The sequence below is a fragment of the Polyodon spathula genome, chromosome 9 (assembly GCF_017654505.1).
Source record: "Polyodon spathula isolate WHYD16114869_AA chromosome 9, ASM1765450v1, whole genome shotgun sequence".
Classification (NCBI taxonomy): domain Eukaryota; kingdom Metazoa; phylum Chordata; class Actinopteri; order Acipenseriformes; family Polyodontidae; genus Polyodon; species Polyodon spathula.
In genome coordinates, this window is record NC_054542.1 from 42,521,736 (window position 1) to 42,549,656 (window position 27,921).

A 27,921-nucleotide genomic window follows, 5' to 3' on the forward strand; every position below is an offset into this window, starting at 1 on the left:
GTAAACACTTTCCAAAAATTACCATATATAATATATATATATCTATATATATATATATATATAATATATATATAATAATATATATATATATATATATATATATATATATATATATATATATATATATATATGTACACACATATATATATATATATATATATATATATATATATATATATATATATATATATATATATATATATATATATATAGATATATCATTCAGATTTTTCGTTAAACAGTCAATCGCCAAATTTAGTCTAACAAAGCAATTTGTCCAATATCTAGTGTGAATTGCAATTGCAGACAACAATAGTTAAAACGTTCTATCAGTGTTCATAACTATAAAAATAAATAAATAAATAAAATGTAATTTTTTACGACACGCCGTAGTTTGATTGGTGTTGTGGCTGTGTAAGAACATGTCTGATGCTGTAGTTCTTTCTTCCCTGAAGCAAGAACTATTTGAATTTAACAAAGGGATCCTCGTGACCGGTGGAGCAGGGTTTATGTACGTATACATTTATTAACACGTTGTTGATTAATGTGTGGAACATTTTCTAGTTTAGAAAATCTGTAGGCAGCCTTACCGTACAGGTACTAGCACTGTCACGGTGTCAGTACCGTTTCTAATTGTAGTCTGTACGTTTTAAATAATCGTACTTCTCGTTTTAGTTTGTGTTAAGAATATCCAACCCAAGTTTTATCACAAATGAATATGTAGCACTAAATGTGACACCAGCTATATTCCTAGTAGGCGATAATAAAGATTAAGTTAAACATCAGTTACATGGGAAGATTATGATGTAGTACTGTGTTTTTATTTTATTGTTATGATAATATAACATAGCATCCAACCAAGTAGTACAATTAGTAACAACGTCCTAAATATTACAGGAACGAACTATGATGTCATAAAATAAATAAATATATAATATATGTTTTATATAAGAACTGGGCTATTGAGTGAGCGAATAGTCTACTATGGCCACATTTCAAGTTTCATGATTGGTCTGTGTTGATAACCAATGTATAACCTGATCGATGGTAGTATAGTATGTTGAGGCTTTTTACTTTTACCTATAGGCCTGCCACGTCACATCAGCAAATCCAAGACACATTTGAACATTTCCTGCGTTACCATATTGGAATGAGTAGAAAATAACAGGGTTGGTCAAGCAGTGCATCAAGCTAAAATATACAAATCAGAGTTAAGTAATGACGCTAAAATGATCCAAAAACAGATGAAAGATGAAGTAGAATTGACAATGCATAGTATCTATTTTCCAGGTACATATACAGTGTTTTGGAGTTATGGTGTTTTTCTTCTGATGTAAGACTGCATATTTCAGCCACAGTATGGTGGAGTTAATTTCAGCTTTTAGTTGATTTTTTGCTTGATTCTGAGAACACGATGCCATCTTTATAGGAGATTTTTGTAGGAGCTACAGTGCTTGTTATTTTGTTATTTTTGGTTAATTTCCAGTGCTTCTCATGTGGTTACATCCCTTGTTGAAAAATATCCAGACTGTCTCATCATAAATCTAGACAAGGTAAGATTCCTGCACCATCTGGTAGTCTGCCACTTTGTATCCTGTTGTTGTGACGACAGTACACTGGTTTGTGCTCGCCAATGCAAAGACATTTTACATGTGTCTTACAAATATAAAGACACTTCATATGAATATGTCTATGACAGCAGCTGCACTGGAAGCTCAAATATAAACGCTTTATCGTAGGCTTCCATTTAAAAAAAAATAATTGCAACAATAACCACATAGAACCTTGCAAACATCATAAAAAGGCAAGGAACCATTTAAAAAAATAAATAAAAAAGGAATTTGAAGATATTTACTCTTAAAGGTTCTGCTTTGAGGGCTATAGTTAATGACAATACTGGAAAGATTTACGAGGAGTTCCAGAATTATGGATGTGACATTTGCACACAAAATGCAACTTTGTTACCATACACAAGGGGTCCTTTAATGAATTAAAGAAACATTCTAGACTATTGATAAGGTGTTTTTTAAACTGCCCTTTTTAAAATCCCATGGTTCCAAGTATCACGAAACTTTAAAAAGAAAACCTTGCATGCAGTATACACGTTTTAGCACACTGCCACTAACTCTGTCAATTTAACTAGCAGTACTGGACATTTTACTTAGGAGGAGCGTTATCATGAACAGAAAAATGTAAGGTCAGCAGATGAAAGAAAACACTTTAATACCCATTAAAATTACTTTTGGAATTGTGATCAGTTTATACGGTCTCATGACAATGTGCTATGGTGCCCTTTAGTGATTAGAATTCATATTTTGCTTGTACATGATAAGACGTGATTTTTATCCAATCTCAAACTTACTACCAGTCTCTTCCATAATGCTAATTTGTGCACTTATTATTAAGAAAGGGTCAACATTTTTATTCCATAGCATACGTTTTAAAAAGTTAGCTTTTCAGAGAAAGTTTGAAAAAAATATAATGTAGTCTGATTTAGATTGATTTATAAAATATATATATATATATATATAGATATATAGGGATATATATATATATATATAATATATAATGGTATAACTTTACCAAGAAAATGTTATGGATGTGACAGTTGGTTTTATTTAAACACAATTATTTTGAATCGCTGTAAAACATATTACTTTATCCCAAGAAAAAATAATATTAGTAACTTGGTATTACATAGTCAAAGTGTGACATATTTACAAATGTGTAACTAAATCATTTATCCTACCACTGATAACTGAAATATATGGAAGTCAGACTTCAGACTGAAAATCGCTTTTTTTTAACAGTAACTTTAAATGGCTGTAAAGTAAAGGCACAACAAAAATAATACAGCATGCATAAATATACACTCTTTATTCAAAATAGTAAAAGACATGTTTTCGTTCAATGCAACTTTTATTTTTCCTGGCCAGAGTCACTATCATGGAATTGCCCTTCTGACATAGGTCAGCAACACTGACAATAACCAATGTCACCTAGATAAAACTGTAACATGTGCCGGTTCATCCAGTGGGTGCAGAGGGACAGTTGTCAGCTAGTTGTGTTAATAGTTTAGAATTCCTAAACATTTAACATTTATATTTCTTTCACAGTTAGATTATTGTGCAAGCCTAAAGAACCTTGAATGTGTGGCTCAAAGAGCAAACTACCGATTCATCCAGGTAAATACAACCACTGCCATTTTTCTTAATGTTATTAAGAAAATAAATATGTGAATTAGCCTGTAAACTGTTTAATACCATTACATGGTATTTATGGAAAGGACCACCAATCACATTACTTTTAAAGAGGAGTTTGTTAGTTTTTTGTTAGTGTTAGTTCTGTAGAAATATGCAAGTTAGCATTACATTATACTAACTAATGTTAATTTGAACTACTGTACAAAAACGTGGTCTTATTTAGTCCTCCTTTAATAATATGAATAATTTTGTAGTCCAAGAAGTTGCTGCTGTGTTCACAGAGTCTCCCCCCACTAGTACTAGGCTGTTAGGCCTACAGTTTGTTTTCTGTAAATTCTGTAAACAGGTGTGTTTTGTGATAGAAATGCACAGAATGACACAGCAACAGTGAATTTGATCATTTCTGTTCTGCTCCAAAGCTTAATTTTATTATGAAAGGAACTATTGCACAACTAGTTAGAAGAAACCTACAAGTTCACTTGAGGTGTTGATTAAAGGAACATTAGAGATACTGACCATATTTTCAGTGTAATGGAAATACCTAAAGTTGAGGTCATGTGACACGTTTCTGGGGGTATATAGTTTATTATATCACTTACACATTGTTTTAACCACTACCAAATCAATAATACAGATTATTTTCACATGTTACTTGATGTTTACAAAGTATTACTTCAGAGATGCCATTCCCTATATACCCCCAGGGATGCTTTATTTTTGTTCACAAAAAACAAAACAAAACCAAAAAAAAAACATTTAGTTCAGGACATGGTTGGAATTGATTTAAATGAGATGCAAGTACCACTGTTAGATCAGGTTTGTTTTATTTTTTTTGTTTGTCTTACATTTTCACTGGAGCAAAACATTTGCAATATACGGGTAAATACTATGTTTATGAAGTGTAATTCAGTTTGGCTGGTATCCAAGCTATTGGCTATATGCGTTTCATATGTTGATTTGCAGTAAACCTTTTTAAGTAATATATCATTTCCCTACAGGGTGATATTTGTGATTCATACTTTGTTAAGCTTCTGTTTGAAACTGAGAAGATAGACATTGTCCTACATTTTGCAGCTCAAACACACGTAGGTGAGTATCACAGGTTTTGCTTAAATCATAAACTGCTGTGATCCCTATAGTAAAAAAATATAATAAATATAGGCTAAGTAATTCAGATTTTATTTAGATTTTTCTAAAAAAAATAAAATAAAGTACCTGATAGTTTTGAGGTACTGCCATCTATTAAGGAAATTTATAAAAAACAAACAACATTGTGTGAGAACTGTTTTGAAAGCCTTGCAGTATACGCTGCACTAATGACTGATTTCAAACTCTTTCATCATCTTGCCAATCAAAGCATCTGTTTATTTCAATAAATACTACAGTAGTTTGAAATGTGAAGTTGATCACCTCCTGACTGCTGCCACCTTGTGGTTGTAGTCTGCAACTTTTAGAGTCTGCTTTTAAAAATCCACAGATACTCTCTAATGAAAGTAATACCCCTTCTCCACTGGCAAATCCCACCTGCGAGGGCTCAGTACAGTATGGGTGGTTCTCCACTGGCTATTTGTTGAGCTGTGTAAGAACCAAACCGTGAAACTCCAGCCTCACAAGACATCTGAATCCGGCTGTGAGCCGAGCCAGGGTAGGGTTAAGCTTTTTCGTCATTGTATTGCATCAGTCAGTACATGCCAGAAAGAAAAATAACAAACATGGCAGGCAGCGAGTGTGATGAGAGAAAAGTGCAGCCTTGGGACGCTGAGGAAGTGCAGGCTCTCGTTTCTCTGGAGTCATGTGTCTGAAATTATGTCAGAATTTCTGACGACTAGAAGCAAATGGACTTAAACTTTGGGTATGGCACACTTAACGCACACTCAAAAACACAAAATTGTACAAAATTTCACATCCATGACCTTTATGTTAATATAAAGAAAAAAAAATGCATAAAATACATTCTAAACTTATTTACAAAAATACTGTAAAACACAATACAGCTGCACTCTACATACAACTACAGCTCTCGTTGCACTTGCATATGGCACCGTTTTAACATTTAATCCTTAATTGCTGATGTCAACAACAATTATTCTTAAAAGGGGATATCTTTGGCAAATTCTATTTTTAAAACCTTTTTTCCCCTTCCACAGAACTAGTGGAACTTTACTAAGTCGATATAATCAGTAAAATTTGTGGATTATAAAGAAATTCCTAAATATATTTACAGAATATAGCGATAAAAGATACAGCTGGAACGTTGGTCTATTAATTTTTGAACACTATTTGTTTGCGCATCTTTTGGCAAACTTTGAGTTAATTAATAACAATAATTAAGAACAACTGTCTTTTGTTGTGTGTGATGTAAATCACGGCTCAGCTCTGCAGTGGAAAAACAACCCAGGCTCCTCTTATCCGCACTGTGAGGGCTTGGTATGGACCCAGTGCAGCTTGTTGTACAGTGGAAGAGAGGCCTCAGTCACATGAGTTCACTAGTAGATCGGCCAGTGTCTTTATAGAAGAAGAGTCAGCACCATTTCGTGATCAGCCACTTCGTATTCTTTGGTTTTGATGGCAATGCAATATAAAGACACATATTAAGGTTGTGCTGAAACTTATATCTTCCGAGTAATTACCTTTAAGAAATGTGATGTTCTTAGGCATTGCTAATTCCTCAACACAAAACAGTGCGGTCCCTCGGTTTCCTCATTTACGCAATTGTTGCATGTCAATCACAAATCTGAGTTTTATTTAATACAGAACCTGATATGATTAAACTAACAAACTCATTGATATTTTATAAGCGATTATTTGTCTTGCCTTTCTTTTATTTTTTTGATATGAATAATCTTTTTTTTCACTTTCCTTAATTTTCTTAGAAATGCGTCATCTGTGCAGAGAACTGTGGGATTGTAGTGCTGGGCAAGGTGTTCTCTCTGATTAAACTTGACAGAAACGTGCATATCCTGGGGTTGAGTTTGTCGTAACGAATTTTTTTGTTGCAGTTGATAGTTTAACATATTGTCATTGTCAGTTTATGGGCTCAGTACGGCAATATATATGTCTGCGCCTTGGATGAGAGGAAAATTAGCTTCCAGCTGGCTTTTAAAACACTCAGTGAGGAAGTTAATTGCCATTGATTAGTACTTAATTGTAAAAGTGAGGGGAGGGCTGCTTTTCTTGGTTTGAAATCAATACATTCATAAAAAGGTGCGTTTGGAGTTACTTAATACCTGCCGACAAATACTCAGTAAAGGTAGTTAGTCTGAAAATGAGTATCAGCACATCCCTATTACATATGTTTTACTTACATAAAAACACTGTACATAAAGCCAGCATTAGGGATGTCTAAGACAGACAACTAAAATGGAAGAGCAGCTTCTGAACTCAGATGAAAGCATTTTAACTTATCATCGAAACTAAAAATAGTCACAACAACCAAGCAGAATCTTGCAAACATCATAACATGTTAAGGAACAGTTAAAAAAGAAAAAGAATATGTCATTTGAAGATACATCCTCTTAAAGGTTGTGCTTCAAAGGCTACGCACGCTAGCTAATGACTGGAAAGATTTATTAGTCTATAAGAAAGTAGACAGGTTTTTTACTTGGCATGTGATATTTCATCTGCCAAAACAGCAGTATTTTGCATCTTAACTGCAAATATCCTTTTCCTTTTAAATTACTGTATATGACTAAATTGCTGATACTGTAATGTAAGAATCTATTCATGGTCATGTGAAGTGATGTTTTAAGGTACAAAAGATTGTAGATCTTTAAAAGCCAAAGGCGTACTTGTCTCTGTATGTCTGCATTGAATCTCAAGCACTAAGGTCATATGGTAACATCATGTACCGGGTTCAATAGGTGGCAGAGAGACAGTTGTCAGCTAAATATTTAAACATTGCCAAGGATATCCATGTTGTACATATGTAGTAGTGAAGGCTCCTTAGAGGAGGCAAGGGAGGCAGTTATTCCTCAATTTCAAAGTGGAAAAAAAAAAACGAATATATATATATATATATATATATATATATATATATATATACACACATACATACATATACATACATATAATTAGTCTTTGGGCAGTTAAACAAAAGGAGAAAAACCTCTAAGAAAGTAATTTGTAATTGTTCTACTGAAAGATATACCAGACCAGAAAAAAAGAAAGAAATCCTTCATAGCGGTAGGACAAATTAAAAAACTTGACAAAGTTAAATACGAAGCCAGCATGTTGTTGACATGCAAGGATGATGGGAGTTGTAGTTTTTGTCCACATTTCTGCAGATTGTCAGCGTGTACCAGATAAACTACTATTCCCAGATGACACTGTGCACCTATATGCCTATTGCATTACTATACCACTGCCTTTCTCTGGGAACAAATCTAGTTGTTAGTGTTGTTTTTTTCTCTGTCAGTGTTTGTTGTAAGTTTTGTTTATAGTATTTCAGGCCTGCCCCAGCGCAGGTAAACTCTTTCACTTTCTTTTCACCTGTACAGTATAAGATTATTTTCTTGGTTATTTGTTGAAGTTTAGCAAATTAAGTCTATATAGGATGTGCTTGATTTTTCTCCTTTTGTAACACATTTGTTTGGAAAAAAAATGTATGCAAAGTATATTAGTGATGTGGTCTTGAAATCGAGATGCAATATCAATGATGTATTCAGTGCATTTTAAACATACGCTTGCAGTGTGTAACTATATTAGAATAAACTATGATGGGCTACTGTTTTCTTTTATCTGTGGAGAAAATGCGTTTAACGGACAAATTGGGGTATACCTGTTTAGACTGCACTTGTAGATCTCTTTATCTACCCCTTCCTATTATGCACTGGACTTCCCTAATCTACAAACCACGTCACTGGATTCTCAGTGAATGCACTTTCACTATCACACTATGTCATTGTAGATATAACCTCTTCTAATCCTAACTTGTTGCACCCTATTTCACATTGTATGACAAATTCAGTCTGTCATTATGACATATTATTAGTGTATAATGCTAGATTTTAAAGTAAACAGTTATATCAAGCGATTTAAATTCTTAGTGTATTTAACTAACATACTTCACTGTAATCCTCTTATTGTAAACAGACCTTGCCATTGTGAAGAACACAAGTACAGTTTTAGATACTTGTATGTTACAAGTACAGTTTCAGATGTAACTAAAATGATGCCAAATAATGTCTTTGTCTTTATTTCTCTCATTTGTAGATAATTCTTTTTGGTGTTCTTCGGAATTTACAAAAGTAAACGTGTATGGTACCCATGTACTAGTGAAAGCTGCACATGAAGCAGCTGTTGAGAAGTTCATCCATGTCAGCACAGATGAAGTTTATGGAGACAGCATAGAGGAGGTGGGGTTTTTAAGACAATAATTGAGATTGCATTTAGTGTGCTGAGTGTTCGGTGTACTGTAGCGCTTTCTGATGGTGGTCCACTGTGAAAGGTGCTATATAAAATAAATATTGATTGATTGATATCTGTAAACCTAGCATTTTTCTAGTTTTTAAAGAGGTTACATTTCCTGTTAAAGTTGTTTTTTAAATAGGGTTTAGTATTTAGTATCTAATCTGGTTATAATTGATTAACACCTGGGGGGTGGGGGTAACTGATTATTTTAAATTTTTTTTTTGAATTTTCAGTGATGTGACAAAGAACATATGTAAAAGAAAATAAAAATAACTAAATAAACATGTACTTATAGGATTTTGACGAATCGTCACCTCACAGACCAACAAATCCGTATGCAGCATCGAAAGCAGCTGCAGAATGTATAGTATTGTCATACTGGGAAAAGTACAAGGTAAGCTTGTTATACTGGTTAACGTGCGGTACTAGTCGGGTGACATTTCTGCGCCAATACAAGGTTTTGTCCCAGTTTTTCATTAGAAAGGAGAACAAAAACAAAATTGATGCTCTAACCTTGCAAAAAGCACTTGCAGATACAGTTTTAAAAAGTTTTCATTTGTTACCATTTGTGTATGGTAGCGTTGGGCAGTGTCTGCCTAATTTAACATCTCTTTGTAAAACACTGCTAGTTTCTTCCTCTTTGAGATATAGCTGGAAGACATACAGTACACATTTTCAAAAATGTATGTTAAATATGTAAAGTAATTATTGCAACAGTTGTATACCAAATCTTATCTATAAAATAATATACCCATGTTTGTGAATGAAATATTATTCATATTTTTTCTTTAAGTTCCCAGTTATAATTACAAGAAGCAGCAATGTTTACGGACCCCACCAATACCCTGAAAAAGTATGTTCAGAGTTATATAGAAATACATACGAGTTCATTTATTTAGAATATCAATAATACATTTTATTTTTTTACATTTTTAAGGTCATTCCAAGATTTATATCCTTGCTGCAACATAACAGAAAGTGGTAAGCAATGTTGTGCCATTTACAGAAGACACATGTTCATGTAAAAATGTTTTACAGGAATAGTTTATGAATATTATTGTATTTATGCATATTATTGAAAGATATTCTACTAAACAGTAGGTTGGTGTGACCCATTTTTTTCTTGGTAATGACAACTTTAAATACTGACATATCTGTTTAAAGCTGCCAAGTAATTTTGAAAGCCAGTATCTCTCTCGCATACAGTATATAATATCTTGATTCATTATTAACCTCTTGTCACAAGGATGGCTGGTGGATGACGTTACAGACCCGGAAGGAACACACAGACAGGCAGTACTGATGTTGAAACTGAGATGCTGTGGTGCTTAGTGTTTGTTTAAACTAACAAATAAAAGAGTCGAACAAACGAAACTCAAAATAAATGATACAATGACTAAAAGAACAGACAGGCAAACAAACAGTGGGTACCCTGAACAAGCCAGCATGTAGCAGTTGTTATATTTTATTTTATTTTAATTATCTTCTCTCTCCTGAACCTCCTCACTGTACACCTAACCATGAGTGAGTGAAACGTGCCTCTCTTGTGCAGCTGTACCGAGACTTGATTGCTAATCAATCATTCAATTGGAATCTCAGTACATCAGCATGTGAACTAATTGTGCTCCCTGTGCTTTCATACTAATACCTAATTTAATCTGCACGTGGGGTGATTGTGCAATCCCTGTGCCTAAATACAATTCTACATTTTAAAACACCTGTGCTACATAACCCTACATTATATCCCATGCACTTACACATACACGCTACATACAACAGATAAGACAAAAATACGCGCTGCCACACCTCTGTAATTGAATATTGAAAGTGAAAATGAATGTACAATTAGAAATATAAAGACGACTGTAAATGCTAAATCAAGGCTACCTTTTCATCAAATGTGTATGATAGTTTTAAATGGTAAGCAGCTGTTCCAAATGTTTTAGCGTTTTACTTATACAAAATGTATTGCATTTTTAATGTTTAAACTTAAAAAGCTTAATTTGCTGCACATTATTTGAAGAGAGAATGGTATTATAAGTTGAATATTGATCTTTTAGATTGTCTATAAAGTTCTTAACAAGGAAGCCTTTTATATTCCTAAAGCTGTGATGTCAATTTCTTAATAGCTACATCCATGGCTCAGGGCTACAAGTGCGCAATTTCCTTTATGCTGCTGACGTCACAGAGGCCTTCCTCACTGTTCTGGAGAAGGGGGACCCTGGAGAGATCTACAACATGGGAACTAAATTTGAGCTGTCAGTTCTGCAGCTCGCCAGAGAGTTAATTCAGCTGGTATGAGCCATTGTGTTGTTTTAGTGGTCTTTTATAGTATGTTTTGTAGTTCATTGTACAGTAACTGAATGCCTAAAATGTACAGTTTAGTTATAACCCCATCTAGAATTGCTTTCAGTTTGAGGTTTACAGCTCTCATGATGCTTGTTATTTAGCAGTAAACAGGTGCTGTATGAATAAATTCCTCCATTAACCTCTTGCCATATAACCAACAAAAAAATATTAAGGTGCTTTTTTCAGGGGGGGGGTCTTTAATACTAATGGCCAGTTGATTGTGTTTGCAAGCCAATTTATCGTTTTGACTAATAAAAAATGGCATCACTGGAAAGTTAGTGTCATCTAATACCCGATTAGCAGTGGGATTCATTTGTCATATGTTGTAATCTGGTCGGCACGCACAGTTGTTCGTTGCCCCTTTCAATGCAGACCCAGGACACAGAATTGAAGTTTCAAAGCGCTGACGCGCTATTTTTAATACAAACAAACACCTAGCTCTACTCGTTTCGAGCACTAACTAACACACAAACAGGAACCTAAACTATCTTGCAGGACGGCTAAGCCGTTTACCTGTCAAATAAAACAAACCACGCAGGTTTAACACAGAACAAAAGGTATTTATACTACCTTAATTTTTTTCTACGCTTCTATACACACCAGCAGCCATGAACAGGCTGCTTTCTTTAAATACCCTGCACCTGGCTCTAATTTGCAATGATCACCAGGTGCAGGGGATAATAAATAATAAAACAAATTAACAAATCAATTAAACAAATGTGCATTCTGTTTTGTTTTTTTTCAGCAGGAAGGAATTTATATATATATACATATATATACACACACACAATGTAAGAAGTTTAGTTTATTCCTGAACAGTCCATACTAAATATAACAAGAATAAAATATGTCCAGTTATTATATATCCAAAAAGCATATACAATATATCCAAAAAGCATATACACTGTATATAGAGTGTGGGCAGTTTCAGTACAGTTTTTACAAAGAAAAGATTGGGCATTTTTGTGTTTTCCATGATAGAAGGTAATACTATTTTTTTTACATTGGTAGTGACCTTTCTTCAGTCATGAGGAAAATACAAAACCTGTACAAATACTATGAATTTCAATTATGACAACTTTTAAAAAAATATCTATTTTTAGATAAAAAACATTGCATCCGAGTCTGAGGCTGAACAGTGGCTGGATTATGTCAGTGACAGGTAAGACACCTGTGGCTGGATTCACAGGCCCCCAATAACACTAATTGTGGATAACCTTACACAAAATATAAAACATTCTAGTAGATTAGTAGGGTTATGCATTAGATAAGTTGAATCAAATATGACAGTACTGAATGGTTTACTGTACAGAATGTTGCTGCTCAAACAAGACAAAAGATTTTAGCAAGCAACCATGTAATTAATAGTAATTATCCTAATTGAGATTTAAAAATCTGTTTAAATCTACATAGTGTGTATATTGTTTTCTCATATAGACCGTACAATGATCTGAGGTATCCAATGAATTCAGAAAAGCTGCAGAGACTTGGTTGGAGGCCAAAAGTATCATGGAAGGAAGGAATTGGAAGAACAAGTATGTGTGGTTTTGTATTATAACACATCAATTTAAAAACCAAAAAAAACAACCTGAGAATTTTACCATAGCGTGTAAATCTTACATAAACGGGCCATTGTGGGGTTGCTCTTTTCCTCCACTCTATTACTAACTCTATGGCAGTAAACAGTCACAAGAAACAAACATGTATTTGATCTAACAACTTCACTTTAACTCCTCAATGTAGCCATTCTTCTTCTTCTTCTTCTTCTTATTTGTTTATTTAGCAGACGCCTTTATATCCAAGGCAACTTACAGAGACTAGGGGGTGTGAACTGTGCATCAGCTGCAGAGTCACTTAAAACAACATCTCGCCCGAAAGACGGGGCACAAGGAGTGACTTGCTCAGGGTCACACAGTGAGTCAGTGAGGGAGCTGGGATTTGAACCGGGAATCTCCTAGTTACAAGCCCTTTTATTTAACCAGTGGAACACAGCCTCCTCGCATGACGCCACTGACAAGAGTGTCTTTAGCATGGAACATTTGATGTATAGAGCCAGATGTCCTAAAATTTACAAATACCATGTTTAAATTCCACTAGATTAAGCAAAACAAAAATTGTTATTGTTGTAAAATTGTCATTGACTTTATATTTATCTTTTTTAGTTGACTGGTACAGAGAAAACTTTCACAACTGGCAAAATTCAGAAAAGGCTCTGAAACCGTTTCCATGATCACGTTCTTATCCTGAAAAGTGAAGAGTTTTGCTCTACAGGAAAAGAGTAATGTGTAATTGGATCAATAAAATGAAGTTGCTTTAAAGGAAGGAGCTTAAAATAACAGTAAGAATAAAAGATTTATATTTATTTTGGGTAGTTTTATTTTCACTGGAAAAAAAGTAGACTTTTATTCCAAATAACGTATCTATATATCCTTTATATCATGTTTATACTCAAGAATTCTTAATAGGAGTCAACTGGACACTAAGCTGTATTTGAACTGTAGGAACTAAATGTGCCAAGCAGTGCACTCCGCTGTAAAACTTACGGAATTTAAAGCCTGATATCAATACTGTTGTGTCTTAATTATGAAATATAAATAAATTAACACTGTGCATTTTAAACTGTTTCTTTTTCTTTTTGTAAGATTCCTATTGTTTTCTGGCAGCCTGGGTGCTTCCCTCTTCATTGGAAGCTCCAATGTTTCGTTGAGATAGCCTGGACAGAAAAGTTTACAACACATGTGGTGCTCCATCTTACTAAGGGTATCGAAAAACTGATACTGAGCTAAAAGATCATTTATTCTGTAGAAATGTGTAGCATAGCTCCTGATCACAGGGTGCAGCAATATGTATAACTGGTGAGGCTGGATGCTAAAAGGGTAGACCTCTGCCTCTAACCATCAATTCATTCAGACATTGGTACTGTAGCTCAAACCACAGCTGTAATAATAAAGCTCATTTCACAGCTGTCAATGGCAACCCTTTTCTGTGCATCATTTACTAGCTTATCCTGGGAATGCACTTAGAATGGTCCAAATGAGCATTCTGCAAAGCCTGTCTTCCTTAAGTGGTTGCCTACTTGTTCATCTAGGGTTGTGGGCTTGCTAATTCTGTGGATATATATGCTCTATGCTTTCTGCTGCTGCAAATTCCCTCCTAAAGCATGTGCAGTAGTGTATATCTTTCACATTTCATGAGCCTTGCTGCTGCGCAAAAGAATCTGCCAGAACTCCTTCCACAGCTCTCTCTATTTGTTCTACAGTGGAATTGAAGCATCTGACACTGGATAGGATTGGCAACAGTCCTCCTATGCTCCCTGAATGCCAGGACCCTGTTTTTTTTTTTTTTTTTTTTTTTTTTAAATAATTACCACACAATCATTGCCAACTCAAATCAGTAACCCCCTCCAATCCTGAACTTCTGAACTTCGTTCCAACTGAACTCTGGTTTGAAGAATGGCACTCCTGTTATGACATGTATGTCAGATTGCTCTATATCCTTACTGTTTTTTTTTAAAAAAATTTTTATTTAATTCTATTAAGTTAGGGTAATTGCTACACTACCTCTGTAGCTGTGAGCAGAAGAGAACAAGAAACAAAGGTTAGTTAAGACTGTGAATAAAATTGTAAAATAAAAAAAAACCCTAATCCCAGAAGATGCATTATCTGATTGCTAATTGAAATCTGAAGTGGAGAGGAAGATTTCAAGTAGCAAGACAGGAGGTTTTAATTTGCCTCTTCCTCAAATGTGTTGTATCTATATGCATTGGTTTATTCCTTGGTAATTTCTCCAGCCACATCAGTACATTTGGTATGCAAAAATAGCACCAGTGTGCAACAGACATAAATAATCACTCCTTATTGGAAACATTGAAAAGACTATTGTTGAATTATTGAACATTTATACTGCAGACAAATGACAGCACATTTTCTTTTGGTGTGAAAAAAGCATATCATGCTTTGTCAGATATCTATCAGTTGTGTCAATTGAAAAACACTATTCAAAACAGTGGTACAAAAGCAGTAACTGTTCTAATATGGTCCAACATCAGCACACCTGATTGTGTTGTTAAACAGCTTATGTCTGAGGTTGGATCATATTTAAACACCTTTTAGTGTGTTATTGCACTTCTAAAATGGAACCCTCCACCCTTTTCAAAGTGAGTAGGTTGTCAAGAGAATCATGGCATGATTCTGAAAGTTCCCAGAAATGCTGGTATGATTACACTTGTAGCCAGTAAGATTGCTCAGTCTATTCTTTGGCATATTATAATATGGTCATTAAGAATTCTATTTTTTGATTGGTTGATTAGAGTTCTGAGGCGAGTTCTTTTTTAAAATGATAAAAGAAAAATACAAAAAGTGGTGCCACATTTTCTACAATTAATTGAAGGGGTTTATTTGCAAAATCGTTTATAGGCCAATCCCTGTTGTAAACAAGATTATTCAATGGATTTATTCAATGTCATAGTAACCAAGCATAGACAGATACAATAAACACCAATTAGTCCACATGTCACGAAAAATAATAACAAAAGTATATGATAGAATTGCATGCCTACAACAAAAACACTAGAATTGTTACTGGCTCATTGGCTTATTTTGTGGATGAAGACAAAATGTTTCGCCCAACAGCACAACAGTCAGTTTAATTATAACTCTTTATCAAACTTCAAGATCAGCATGCAATATGAAAAAGGCATCAATGCGTATAGTTACCAATATTGGAGACAGCAGACTGCATCTCCATTTCTGCATCTTGTCTAACACATAACTTCTAAACAACCCGTGGTGACATCAGTCTACACCCCCCCCCCCCCCCCCCTCCTCCTCCTCCTCCTCCTCCTCCTCCTTACAACCCCTGTGTTTTTAATTACTAGTGATTGTATAGGCTTGCTTCCAACAAATTAGTAAATACATTTAAAAGGAACACATCAGTTATTTTATCTAGTTATTCATCTATTTTATTGTCGTGTGTCATGATTTGTCATGACGTAAGGGAGATCGGGGTTGGTTGTCACAGTGCTCATAGCTATGAAACTAGATGGTGCAGGCAGGTGATACTAACACTGAAATGTGTCTTCTATTGTCTGGAAGTCAACCATCTTTGAGGTAAATTCCATCAAACATAAAGGTTAGCACTTTTTTTTTTCTCTCATACCCAAAGTAAAAAATGCATATCTTGTTATATATGTTATAACTCTTAGTAGTATCGGAGTTTGTTTGAACTGGTGGCCATGTTAAATATAACCAGATACTGGTTAACTTTTAGTGTAAAAACAAAACCAGTAGGTTCACCATATAATGTTTATTTGAATTATTTACTGTTTGTCCTCTGGTTCTGTGGAGGCATTATTTTGTAGCATGGGTCAACATTTAAAATATATATAGGTCTGTATTTTTTATGTTCACATAAAAAGTAATAATACAACTTTTTCTGGCATTGTACACTGTAGAAACTTTGTTATTAAAAAAAAAAAAAAAAAAAAAAAAAAAAACACTAAAAATGTTGCATTATTGGCTACTGTAAAATCAAGAACATACGTTGTGACAACCAACCCCAGTATGGGACCGGCGCATTTCCAACCGTCCAAATATCATATTTGGAATAAAGTTATGCTGAAATAAAAAAAAAAAAAAAAACATCAATTTGTACGTGAAGAGCTATTCTTCAATATAACGAGGAACAGAACCTCGCAGCATGGCACCAGATTGAGGAGAATAATGAAGAGTAAAAAGTGTCACTACCAGCCCCGGTCTCCCCTACTCGTATCTGGTTCATGCCACAAATATTCTAATAAAAAGAAAAAAATCTAAGATATCAGACAGTAATTATACTGTCGCTATAGTAGTCTATTACTTTATACCAGGCAATAGGAGAGATTGCTCGTCCCTTTAGACAGGTGGGCAGGTATTTTGTCAACAAATTGTTGGTTTTAAACGATATGCAGTATGCTTGCAACTATTTGCGCCCCCAGTAGGTCAGTATAAACGAAAAAAAAAAAAAAAAAAAATTAACTTCTGGAAATAGAGCCACGTGAGTTGTATAAAAACATTATTTATACTGATTTTAGAAAATGTATGCGTGTATTTATTATGTTTGCAATATGGATGAATGGGGCAGTATAACAACATTACTATTAAAGTACAATTATTACAAACTATGTATTTGACAGTAGGTATAATCTTATTACATCTGGTGACCGTTTGAATAAACCCATACACATTTGCCTTTGTTTCATTGAACAAATACTGGCAATATTTAAAAACTAAACTGCCTAAATCGGAATAGTTTGGATTTTACAGCATACTGTAACGTCTGACAACATTCCCCCCCCTCTGGTTGAATTGACCAATATATTTGTCTTATATACGACCCCCTAAATACCAGGATCATGTGCTTACCACAAGACACGTGTATGACCTGATAATCCATCTCATTAGTTCTTTGTGTAAACCGATATAAATACCCCACACAGTGCAGTGAAACCCAAGGACGCAGAAGCAACAGCATATGTTTCAAATAGTTTTAATTAATCTGGTGTGTTAATTACTGCATGTAGAGATATAGTTAATTTCTAAAGAGAAATGCAGCTGCGCCATATTTAAATTGATTTTGCCGACCCTAACTAGAGGAACAATTCATTGTTTGTTGAAACCCTAACAAAGTGACTGGATAAAAAGTTTATCTGTTAATTAAAACAACCACACGCGCGCATAAAATTAGCGAGGAATCGATTTACAACCGTTCTGTTGAAGACAGTGTTTTCCATATGCATGACGCTATGCATCGGTTTTTATTGAGTTTCCTGTTTTTCTCCCTCTCTTCATGGGTTCTTGTGAGTGCCCAGTTTCCCAGAGTGTGCTCCACTGTTGAAGCGATTGTTTCCAAACAGTGCTGTCCTCCGCTTAGCTCTGATACCGAAGACGCGTGTGGATCTTCATCGGGACGAGGGAATTGCGCAAACGTGAGGGTGGACGAGAAGCCTTGGAGTGGACCCTACAGACTACGGAATGTAGATGACCGTGAAAGATGGCCCACGAAATTCTTCAACCGGACCTGCAGGTGTTTGGGTAAGTAAAACTTGTATTGTAAAAAGGCTATTATGTGAACACCCTAATTAACTACTATAAACCTAATTTGCTATTTATTTAGCGATGCCTTTATCCAAGGCGATGTAGAGACTCGGTGTGTGAATATGTTTCAGCTGCTGAGTCACTTGGTTACAACAAGGTCTCACTGAAAGACAGAGCACAAGGTCAGTGGCTAAACCAGAATTTGAACCGGGGACCTCCTGGTTACAAGACCTGTACCATTGGACCCCACAGCCTCCTTGCATGTTGTAGTACAGACTCTAATCAAACTATTAAAAATGGGTATGTAAATTTACAATTGAATATTTTGCAGTATTTGGACATGCTTTTATGTACACTGTAGTTAACTATCTTTGCCTACTTAACTACACCTGCCCTGGTATATATGGACAGGATTAATTTGATTGCTGTTCCCGGACACCGCATAGTAAATACTGTAGAAAATGTTTTTCCTCTGGCCAGTGTGCGTGTGATATAGAGCAAGCACCTTTTTACAGCAATTATGAACTAGTCCAGTTTCGGACACCTTCCAAAAATATTCACATTATGAGCAACAAACCATTGCAAGTGCTGGGGTACCCAAATGCCATCTTTACTATATGAAATTGTGCTGAAATACTAGGAAAACAAGAACTGACAAGTTGTAGCTGCATGGGTGACTTTTCCATGAGAAATGCCTTCAATCAGAGTGGATTAAGGTGAGGCCCGTTTTAAGCACATCAGCGTCTAAAGTGGTAGTAAGCATTCATGTGATTTGTGCTACATGTCTGACCCAACTGATCTCGTGATTCATTCTTTAACTCTCATCACTGGAGGTATCTACTCAAAACAGCACACCACTAAGTTAGGCTGCTAATTTGTATAACCATGCACCACTTTTTTTTTTTTTTTTAATTTCCTTCAGTAAAACACTGACTAGTGTCAGACACTACCAAATAGTAAAATAATTCAGTATTGGTAATTCAAAAAAATTTTTTTATATATATATAATATATATATATATAAAATATAATCTGCTCTGAAACTAATATAAGACCCCTGTTTTAAAGGAGGGTGCATTGTTAGGTGTGTGGATTTCTAGGGCTGCAATGAAGGGTACATTTTTACCTTCAGTGGTTCGGAACTCATTACACTGTGTAACAAATTTTATTTATTTTTGTTCCTGGGTAGTAAGTGTTATTTCCTAATTGCTTATGCCTCAAAAGTATAGAAAATTGCTATTATTCCCCACAAACTTTGCTTTTGTGACCAGGACAGTGATATTTCAAAATCACTATTTCCAATGGGAAAACGGGTAAATGTGTGTCTTTCATTGTCAGAAAAAAACATATGAATCCAAATTAACATGTATTTATACTACAGTAATACAAAAATGACTACAAGATTTAGAAGTGAGTAGTTTTTTGAGAGTTGATTATACTGCATTTACAGTATAAAATCTCAAACTACTCAGTTCTAAATCTTTTGTAGTCATTTTTGTATTACTGTAGTATAAATACATGTTAATTTGGATTCATATGTTTTTTTTCTGACTGTGAATGAAGACACACATTTGCCCGTTTTCCTATTGGAAATAGTGATATTTTGAAAAATCACTGTCCTGGTCACAAAAGCAAAGTTTGTGGGGAATAATAGCCATTTTCTATACTTTTGAGGCATAAGCAATTAGGAAATAACACTTACTACCCAGGAACAAATTGTGTTACATACTGTTATCAAAGGAAGGTTGGAACCTTTCGATGGTACTGATATGCATAATTTACTGGGGATGTCACTATAGTTACAGTTGTATATTTGATTGAAAATACTGTTTTACAGGTATTCCATATAAATGAAATACCACATTCATATGTGGTTTAAACATACATTGTTTATTTACACGTAATTGATGCTGCTTGTGCATAAGCTTGTATTACAGCAGCACTAACTGCAGCGGATTTAGGTAAAACAAATTTAACAGAAACCGTTCCAAGCAGGCGATCGTCGGTCATATTTACTACTCAAAGCAGCTTCTTGAAGGATCCCAGGGTGTCTGCTTTAACAGCATTACTGGGGAGCTGGTTCCAGATTCTCACAGTTCTTGGTGTACATTTTCTGTTCTGAATGCCTCTATCTAATCTCCATTTGTGACCCCCTGGTCCTATTTTTTTTTTCAGGTAAAAGTCCCTTGGATCGACCTTGTCAGCACAGTTTAGAATGGAGTGCTTTAATCAGATTGCCGCGTCTTTGTTAAAGACTGAATAGATAAAATTATTTTAAGCCTGTCTGCATATGACATGCCTTTTAAACCCAGAATAATTCTGGCTGCTCTTTGCACTCTTTTTCTAGAGCAGCAATATCCATTCTGTAGTGAGGTGACCAGAACTGAACACAGTATTCTAGATGAGGTTTTACTAATGCATTGTAAAGTTTTAACATTATTTCCCTTGATTTAACTCTACACTATATAGCCGAGCATCTTGTTGGCTTTTTTTTTTATAGCTTCTCCACATTGTCTAGATGTTGACATTTTGAGTCAACAAAGTCCTAGGTCTTTCATAGATTCCTTCAATTCATTATCTCCCATATGATATTTATAATGCACGTTTGTGCTGCCTGTGTGCAGTACCTTACACATTTCTCTAAATGTTGTTTGCTGTGTGTCTGCCCAGTTGAATGCTGTCTAGGTCATTATGAATGACCTTTGCTGCTGCAATGGTGTTTGCCACTCCTGTTTTTGAGTCCTCTGCAAATTTTATACCAAAATTTGAAGTTATTAATGTAGATTAGGAATAGCAGAGGACCTACTGCTGATCCCTAGTGGTACTCCACTGGTTACCTCGCTCCATTTTGAGGTTTCTCTTCTAATCGGTATCTTCTGTTTTCTACATGTTAACCACTCCCTAATCCATGTGCATGCATTTCCTTGAATCCCTACTGCATTCAGTTTGAGTATTAATCTTTGTGCAGGACATTATCAAAAGCTTTGTGGAAATCTAAATAAACCAGGTCATATGCTTTGCAGTTACCCATTGTTGATCTTGCATCCTCAAATGAAGCAGGTTAGACACAATCTCCCTTTTCATAAAACCATGCTGACTGGTAACATTATCCTGAGACAGGGCATTTTGGATCTTATAGTTTACATATAATCGTGTTTATTGGTCTGTAGTTACTTGGTTTTGTCTCCCTTTTTGTGTATCGGTATTGTTTGCAATTCTCCAGTCTGTCAGTACAACCCCTGTGTCGAGACTGTTGCATGATCTTGGTTCGCATTAACTTTCTGTTGTGACAAACCTGCCCTATTGTGTGTGTGCATATATATGTGTCATTTTTTTCTTTAGCGCTGCTTCTACTGGTGATGCCATTGTCAAGTTTTTTTTTTTTTGTTAACTCTAGAGAAGTCTTTTTTTATAGGAATGTGGAAAACATGTGGGCTACTTTAAGATATTTGTTACTGTGCTGATCAATACAATTTATCCATTTGTTTCATGTGATCTGGAATATTTAGTAGAAAAATTGCTAATTTTACAATTGTAAGAACTTGATTGTTAGCAGAGAATTATTGTTGACGCTTGTGATCTAATCCATTGCAAAGCAATTGTGTGTGGTTTGTTACATTGTGTGTCCCCCTGAAGAAAATGTTGTAAAAATGAATGGTTATAATCTCATTTTTCATCAGGAAACTTTGCTGGATACAACTGTGGAGAGTGCAAGTTTGGTTGGACTGGTCCCAACTGCGAGCTGAGAAAGCCTCCTGTTGTTCGAAAGAACATTCATTCTTTAACTCCAGCTGAGCTGGAGGAGTTTCTTGACGCACTCGATCGAGCAAAGACAACCACCCACCCTGACTTTGTGGTTGCAACCCAACACTGGCTGGGCGTGCTCGGGCCAAACGGGACCGATCCACAGGTCACCAATATCTCTGTCTATAATTACTTTGTGTGGCTGCACTACTACTCTGTTAGAGACACACTGCTGGGTAAGTGAAATTGAGTTTTTAGTCTGTCCAGGTTGTTTAAAAAACGCAACCTAAATATGAGTATACGCAATGTCCAAAGTACAGTGCTGCTGCCTTGCTGTTCAGTTATGCACTTGTCATTAGATCTGTGAATTTTCAACCACTTTAGGTGACCCAGTTTCTTTGAAGAATAAATTTTATATAGCATGTATAGCCTGGACTCGAACTGGCGACGTAAAGGACTATAGTGCGCATCCTGCACTCCACATGGAGCACCTTTACTGGATACGCCACTCGGGAGCCCTCAAATGTGGTTATTGCTGTTTTTGTTTGGAAATGTTTCAAGAGTGTATACAGTAGCTGCATAACAAAGGCACTAGCATTGTAGCTCCCACAGGGTAGTGCTGCATGAGGAATTTACTCTGTGCTTCATTGACCTTCAACACCACTACCACATGACCAGAATACCCCACCAACCTTGGGTTTAGGGTTAGGTTATTATGAATTAAAGTTTTGTTTTCTAGCTTTATCACCCTTATGTGATCTGGCTGTAGCATATAATGATATCCAAAAGTTGCGCATGCAGCACTACCCTGCGAGCTACTCTGTGGGAGCCTTCGTTCTGCAGCAATACCTCAAGTTTGGCACTAGCTAGTCAAACAACACCACCTGGTGGGGAATCCATTTTCAATGATTTCTTATTCAAGTCAAGAATAAGTTAGACGTGAACAAATTTCATTAAATGTGTCAATGGCTAGAATGACAAAAGGATGAGACAATAACATTGCTACCAATACTGAAATCCGTAGTACTGTTTACATTCTTTGCTTGCTTTGAAAGCAAAATATAAAAATGAGCAATTAAGAATGCCTACATTCATTAGAATAATGTGAAGAAACATCTCGGAAATAGTCAAACTGCTTCTTCCTGCATATGTGTGGCTTCTTACTAGCTTAATACTGTGAGTTGTATTCCTTTCGGAAAATGTGCCTTTGATTCAAAATTGGGCCTTTTGGTTATGATGTTTTGTCCTGTTTCTTTGCTGTTTTGTTGCAGGGCCTGGACGTCCCTTTAAGGGAATCGATTTTTCACACCAAGGGCCTGCCTTCATTACCTGGCACAGATACCACCTGCTACAGCTGGAAAGAGATCTTCAGGTTTGTTAAAACCCTGACCAGACAGGAACAAGAATGCTTGCCTTTCACGTAGAAATGGCAAAGGAGAGAATCATTATTGACACGTTTTGGTGCAAGTCCTCCAGCGAAGGAATTGTCATTCCCAACACCTGGTGTTGGGAGACCTGAACAGTAAAACTTATTTAAATGTAAAACTTTAGACCGGTGTTTTTTAAATTGAGGTTTTCAATGTGATCATACAAACTCTACAAATAACTTGCCATAAATTGAACATTTTTATACTTCAATAAAAGTAATCATAACACTTGTGAATAAGCAGCCTTTTTCTTTTTGTATTCTGTCAATATAACCCAATATTTGTGTTCTTAGATTTTAACAATGATTTTCATCACTGGAAGCTCTGCGTCTTTGTGTTTCTCACAATCCTGGGGTGTCATTGCAAAAAAGACATCTATGCCTTCTTTTTTTTCATATAAATATATACCTTTCTGTGAAGACTGTCTAGAGAAACAGTTTGATATCAGTAAAGAAGACCTAGTATAAGTGTTTTTTTGTGATGTAAATGTTGGCAATGTGTTCTAGGTTTGAATAACTTGTTAATGGCCTTTTTTTGTAGACCTAGTTGTTGGAGAAAGTTGAACCCACTGATACACACGGTACAAAACGATTTGTATTGCTGTTAAGAAGTGCCAAGAAGCGATTATTCATTTGAAATTTTAGACTTCAGTATTCTGAAGCTGGTCCTTTTCTGTTGCTTTATGCTGATGCTACCTTTAAACTTTTTTTTTTTTTTTTTTTTTGTCTCTTGCAGAAGCTAACTGGAAATGACAATTTTGCCATTCCTTATTGGAATTTTGCCACTGGATCAAATGAATGTGATGTGTGTACAGATTCGCTTTTAGGAGGATCACGTTCAGATGAACCAGACCTGATCAGTCCTGGCTCAAGATTCTCAAAGTGGGGGATTGTTTGCAACAGGTTAATAAATAAATGCAGCATATTGTGGTTGAAGAAGGATTCAATGTCTCTTCAGCTGAAAAGTAACCTGATTAATATGTTAACTATTTCAGCCTAGATGAATATAACGAGCTGGTTACTCTGTGTAATGGAACCAATGAAGGTGTGCTGAGAAGAAACCCATTTGAAAGGACCAATGTTAGTCTTCCAACCATGGACGATGTGCAGAGCTGTCTCTCCCTTAGGGATTTTGATAGCCCACCTTATTTTCAGAACTCTACTTTCAGTTTCAGGTAAACTTGGCTTTTTTTTTTTTTTTTTGACAGTCTGTTCATTAGACTTGTCTGAAAGGCCCGGGTCTTCTACATCCATGAAATGGCCTTGAGCAAATGTCAACTTATTTGAGGGCTCCCGAGTGGCGTATCCAGTAAAGGTGCTCCATGTGGAGTGCAGGATGCGCACTATAGTCCTGGACGTCGCCAGTTCGAGTCCAGGCTATTCCTTGGCTGATTGAGGACGGGAGCTCCCAGGGAGCGGCGCTCATTTGGCTCAATGCTGCCCGAGGGGAGGGCTAGGTCGACCCCTGCCGTTAAACTGGTTAAGGTGGCCATTGTAACAATTATGGAACAAAGTCTGTGCTTGTGATGGACAATAGTCTTGTATGGGACACTATGGTCTTATTGAGTTGTTTCCAGAGTACAAGTTCATAATTGCTAAATGGGTCTTGTTGGTTTGAGGGGGATGTTGTGTTGCCCCTTATCTTGCAAGTACCATAACCTGGACTTGGGAATATACAGCTGCTGTATTTCTTTCTAGGAATGCACTTGAAGGGTTTGATAAACCTGATGGCGAATTCGACGCCTCTGTGACAAACCTTCATAATCTGGTCCACTCCTTTCTCAATGGAACCAGCGCTCTGTCCCACTCTGCTGCCAATGATCCTATTTTTGTGGTAGGCACAAAGATTGTGAATGTATTTACTTAATCTGGTAATATGGAACTTGCTTAACTTATGTACTGAGATTCACATGCATTTTTTTTTTTTTTTTTAATATCTTTGTCATGGATATGACATGACAGGTCTATCTTGAAACTGGTTACAGAAGTTGTTGTTAATGTGATTTATAATTGTTTGCTGCTGTCCCTACTAGGTTCTGCATGCATTTACCGATGCCATTTTTGAAGAGTGGTTGAAACGGTTTGCTCCATCCAACTTGGCCTGGCCTGATGAGCTGGCTCCTATTGGTCACAACAGAGATTACAACATGGTACCATTTTTTCCTCCAGTAACTAATGAGGATCTTTTTGTGACATCAGAACAACTGGGGTATTCTTACTCTGTTGATCTCCCAGGTAATTTTTATTTATGCTGCCTGTACCATACGGTTTGGTTCAATTTCTAATCTTATTTAACACTGATGGCATTTAAACAATTTCCCCTCGGTCAAGGTCTTTTTTTATGGTTTCTGCTGCGATTATCCACCAAACTAAAAACATACATATGTAGTACTTGTGTTTTTACATAAAGATATGTAATAAGGGTTATGGTGCTTAATGTACACAATCGCATAGAATCATTGTTTTTATACAAGCTTTTTTCAATGGGATCTGGTGTAATAACTCCTAGTACTTGGTCCCTAAGCTTTCCATTACTAAAGAATGGTGTATGAATTTTTTTTATGTATTTATGAACAGGTGATGCTTCTGCAGCAGCCATTCTGCTTGGATCTGTCCTTGGCGGTGCCTTTTTGGGACTTCTCCTTTTACTTCTGCTACTAGGTCTTTCCATAAAGAGAAGACCAAAACAAGGCTTTGAACCTCTACTAAAAGCAGAGTTCACAAACAGAAAGTATACTGAAAAAGCTTAGTCCCATTTTGTAATTGTAACTAGCAGTTTTTTTTTTTTCTGCATCCTGTGAAACTAGTGAGGTAACTAATCTATATTATATAATCATGAAAAATGTTGAGAAAGTGCATAATTTTTACAGAAACCATTAAGGTGCTGTTTTTGTAATGTTTTGTATTAAATCTTTCAACAAGCATTTTTTTTTTTTTCTCCACATTACCTGAACAACCATAGTCACCTTCGAGCCTAGTATGGTATAATGAACAGCCACATTAGGAGTGAGCTGTGATTGCTGTTCTGTATGTCTAGATGCTTGACCTCCCAATGCTGACCCTTTCCAGTTGAGAGTCTGTCCTCCTGAAAAAGAAGTTGGTTTGCTCATTGGATGTTGCTGTGAGTTTTAGGCTCTATTTTGTAACTGGTCCTTGTCTGGATCTGCTTGCACAGAACCCATATGCCCGAGCTGCATTCCTGCTCAGGAAGGAAGTTAAATTGTCCAGAGAATCACATTATATTAGAACACAGAAGTAGCTGAGATTTACAGGCAGTATTTTATTTATTTTATTGTTGCATTTATATTTATAGAGAAAATAGTCTTTGGAGCAACTGGGGAATATACACTCCAATAGCCATACCACAAAGTATCAAAGCTCTTCTAGTAGGGACATTGCCACCTGGACAGAAGTGGAATATAGAGCAAGGATGGTTGGAGGAGACCAACAAAAAAATGTTAATATCATGGGTATTCCGTGTTTGTTTATTTTTTTTGGTGCCCTAGTGATAAGTGTTGGCATACTGTATTCCTCAGCAATGAGTTGACTTCCACAGCTCTGTCTTAATAAAGTTCCACATGCTTTTGGAACTAGCTTACCTAAGGAACTGCTCTTGTCTTGTTCCTACACTATAATTCTCTGAACTTCCAAGGGCCCGTTGACTGTCCACCTAACCTCCTGCTCCTAAGTGAAGGGAATTAAAAAAGAAAAGACCTGCCAGCATTTGGAAAAAGCAATCTGCATGTCTAGGCAGAGCAGGCTTGCGTAGAGGGGATCCCTCCCCTATGCTTAAATAGTAGAAAGGATTGGAAATGTTTAGTGTACTAATTAAATACTGTATTATGTCAAATTAATGCACAACTCTGGCTATGTCCATGCGACGCCCCCCAAAGAGACTGCAGCCTCAATCCACAGTGTAATACAAAGTAATGTACACACACCTTACTAAGCAAATTTTATTTAATGGTACAGTCCTGACAGTCAACCCAAGAACTACTTACAGGCACAGCAGTCCTTCATGTCCCTTTTTTTAATTTTTCTTTTTTTTTTTTTTCCCCCCCAAGCAGAGTTCAGTGCCAACACAGCAGGGTATAAAACAAGGGCTTTTTACCTTGTCCTCAGCTTGGATGATGAAAACTTAAACTCAGAGGAACTTAGAGCTTTGCTGGTCACTAAGTGCTATTTTCAAAGCTGGCTGAAGATATCTTCTTGTAGGGGGTTTAGTTTTATTTTTCTTATTCAATTGGAATATTACTCAGTCCTCTACAATTTACATAAAAAATGGCCTATCATTTAAGAAGATTTAGTTTGTTTCTCTTAGAGAAATTACAAACAAGCACATAAATTACAATGAGAAAAAAATAACCAAGTAGGATATATTTTAGTTTTATCAGAAATCAAACCGATATTTCTGAGGTAATATTTTTTGTTAAGAAAAACAACTGCATCACACTTAACTACTGTTCTTTCTCTCCTCTTCTTGTCCTGCCCTATAGCAACCAATACACACTCCTGATTGGCTGATACAGTACTCCCTTGATCTCCCAACTCTCACCTAATGGGCTCTTGTTAACTGTCAGTAAATGTACTGCATTCAAGCCCCAAAAACACACGTGTAGTGTTGTAGATCAGAGCCTGTCACGGCGCTGCTTCTAAAATGCCTTAAATCATGTAATAAAATATTGCAGCATTCATAAAGCATAGTATTATTAATAAAG

At 35.8% G+C, this 27,921-nt stretch overlaps 2 protein-coding genes across 3 annotated transcripts; both read left to right on the forward strand.

Annotated features, from left to right (window-relative positions):
- Nucleotides 1-398: 398 nt before the first annotated feature.
- Nucleotides 399-16,033, forward strand: LOC121320908 (dTDP-D-glucose 4,6-dehydratase-like). 2 transcript variants are annotated; one of them, XM_041259685.1, is made up of 12 exons: nt 399-511; nt 1,487-1,553; nt 3,117-3,185; nt 4,202-4,292; nt 8,415-8,557; nt 8,908-9,006; nt 9,406-9,465; nt 9,550-9,593; nt 10,742-10,907; nt 12,065-12,123; nt 12,399-12,496; nt 13,124-16,033. In XM_041259685.1, exons 1-12 carry the CDS (start codon nt 423-425, stop codon nt 13,189-13,191), a joined length of 1,053 nt encoding a protein of 350 aa, XP_041115619.1. In that variant the 5' UTR covers nt 399-422; the 3' UTR covers nt 13,192-16,033. The 2 variants fall into 2 exon arrangements, with proteins under 2 accessions (XP_041115619.1, XP_041115620.1); XM_041259686.1 differs by lacking the exon at nt 13,124-16,033 and adding an exon at nt 12,745-13,117.
- Nucleotides 16,034-16,317: 284 nt separating this feature from the next.
- dct (dopachrome tautomerase) lies at nt 16,318-27,580 on the forward strand. The gene is made up of 8 exons (XM_041259688.1): nt 16,318-18,031; nt 21,714-22,013; nt 23,049-23,149; nt 23,940-24,106; nt 24,199-24,378; nt 24,902-25,037; nt 25,237-25,438; nt 25,781-27,580. The coding sequence occupies exons 1-8, from the start codon at nt 17,731-17,733 to the stop codon at nt 25,951-25,953; spliced, it is 1,560 nt and encodes a 519-aa protein (XP_041115622.1). The 5' UTR covers nt 16,318-17,730; the 3' UTR covers nt 25,954-27,580.
- The last annotated feature ends 341 nt before the right edge of the window (nt 27,581-27,921 follow it).

What these genes read in the sequence shown, in the direction of transcription:
- LOC121320908 (XM_041259685.1), top strand. Translation starts at nt 423, where the DNA reads ATGTCTGATGCTGTAGTTCTTTCTTCCCTGAAGCAAGAACTATTTGAA. An exon ending in TGCAGCTCAAACACACGTAG is followed by an intron (nt 4,293 to 8,414) that starts GTGAGTATCACA and finishes TCTCATTTGTAG; the next exon opens with ATAATTCTTTTTGGTGTTCT. An exon ending in CTGGATTATGTCAGTGACAG is followed by an intron (nt 12,124 to 12,398) that starts GTAAGACACCTG and finishes TTTCTCATATAG; the next exon opens with ACCGTACAATGATCTGAGGT.
- dct (XM_041259688.1), top strand. Translation starts at nt 17,731, where the DNA reads ATGCATGACGCTATGCATCGGTTTTTATTGAGTTTCCTGTTTTTCTCC. An exon ending in TGGGGGATTGTTTGCAACAG is followed by an intron (nt 24,107 to 24,198) that starts GTTAATAAATAA and finishes TAACTATTTCAG; the next exon opens with CCTAGATGAATATAACGAGC. An exon ending in AACTCTACTTTCAGTTTCAG is followed by an intron (nt 24,379 to 24,901) that starts GTAAACTTGGCT and finishes ATTTCTTTCTAG; the next exon opens with GAATGCACTTGAAGGGTTTG.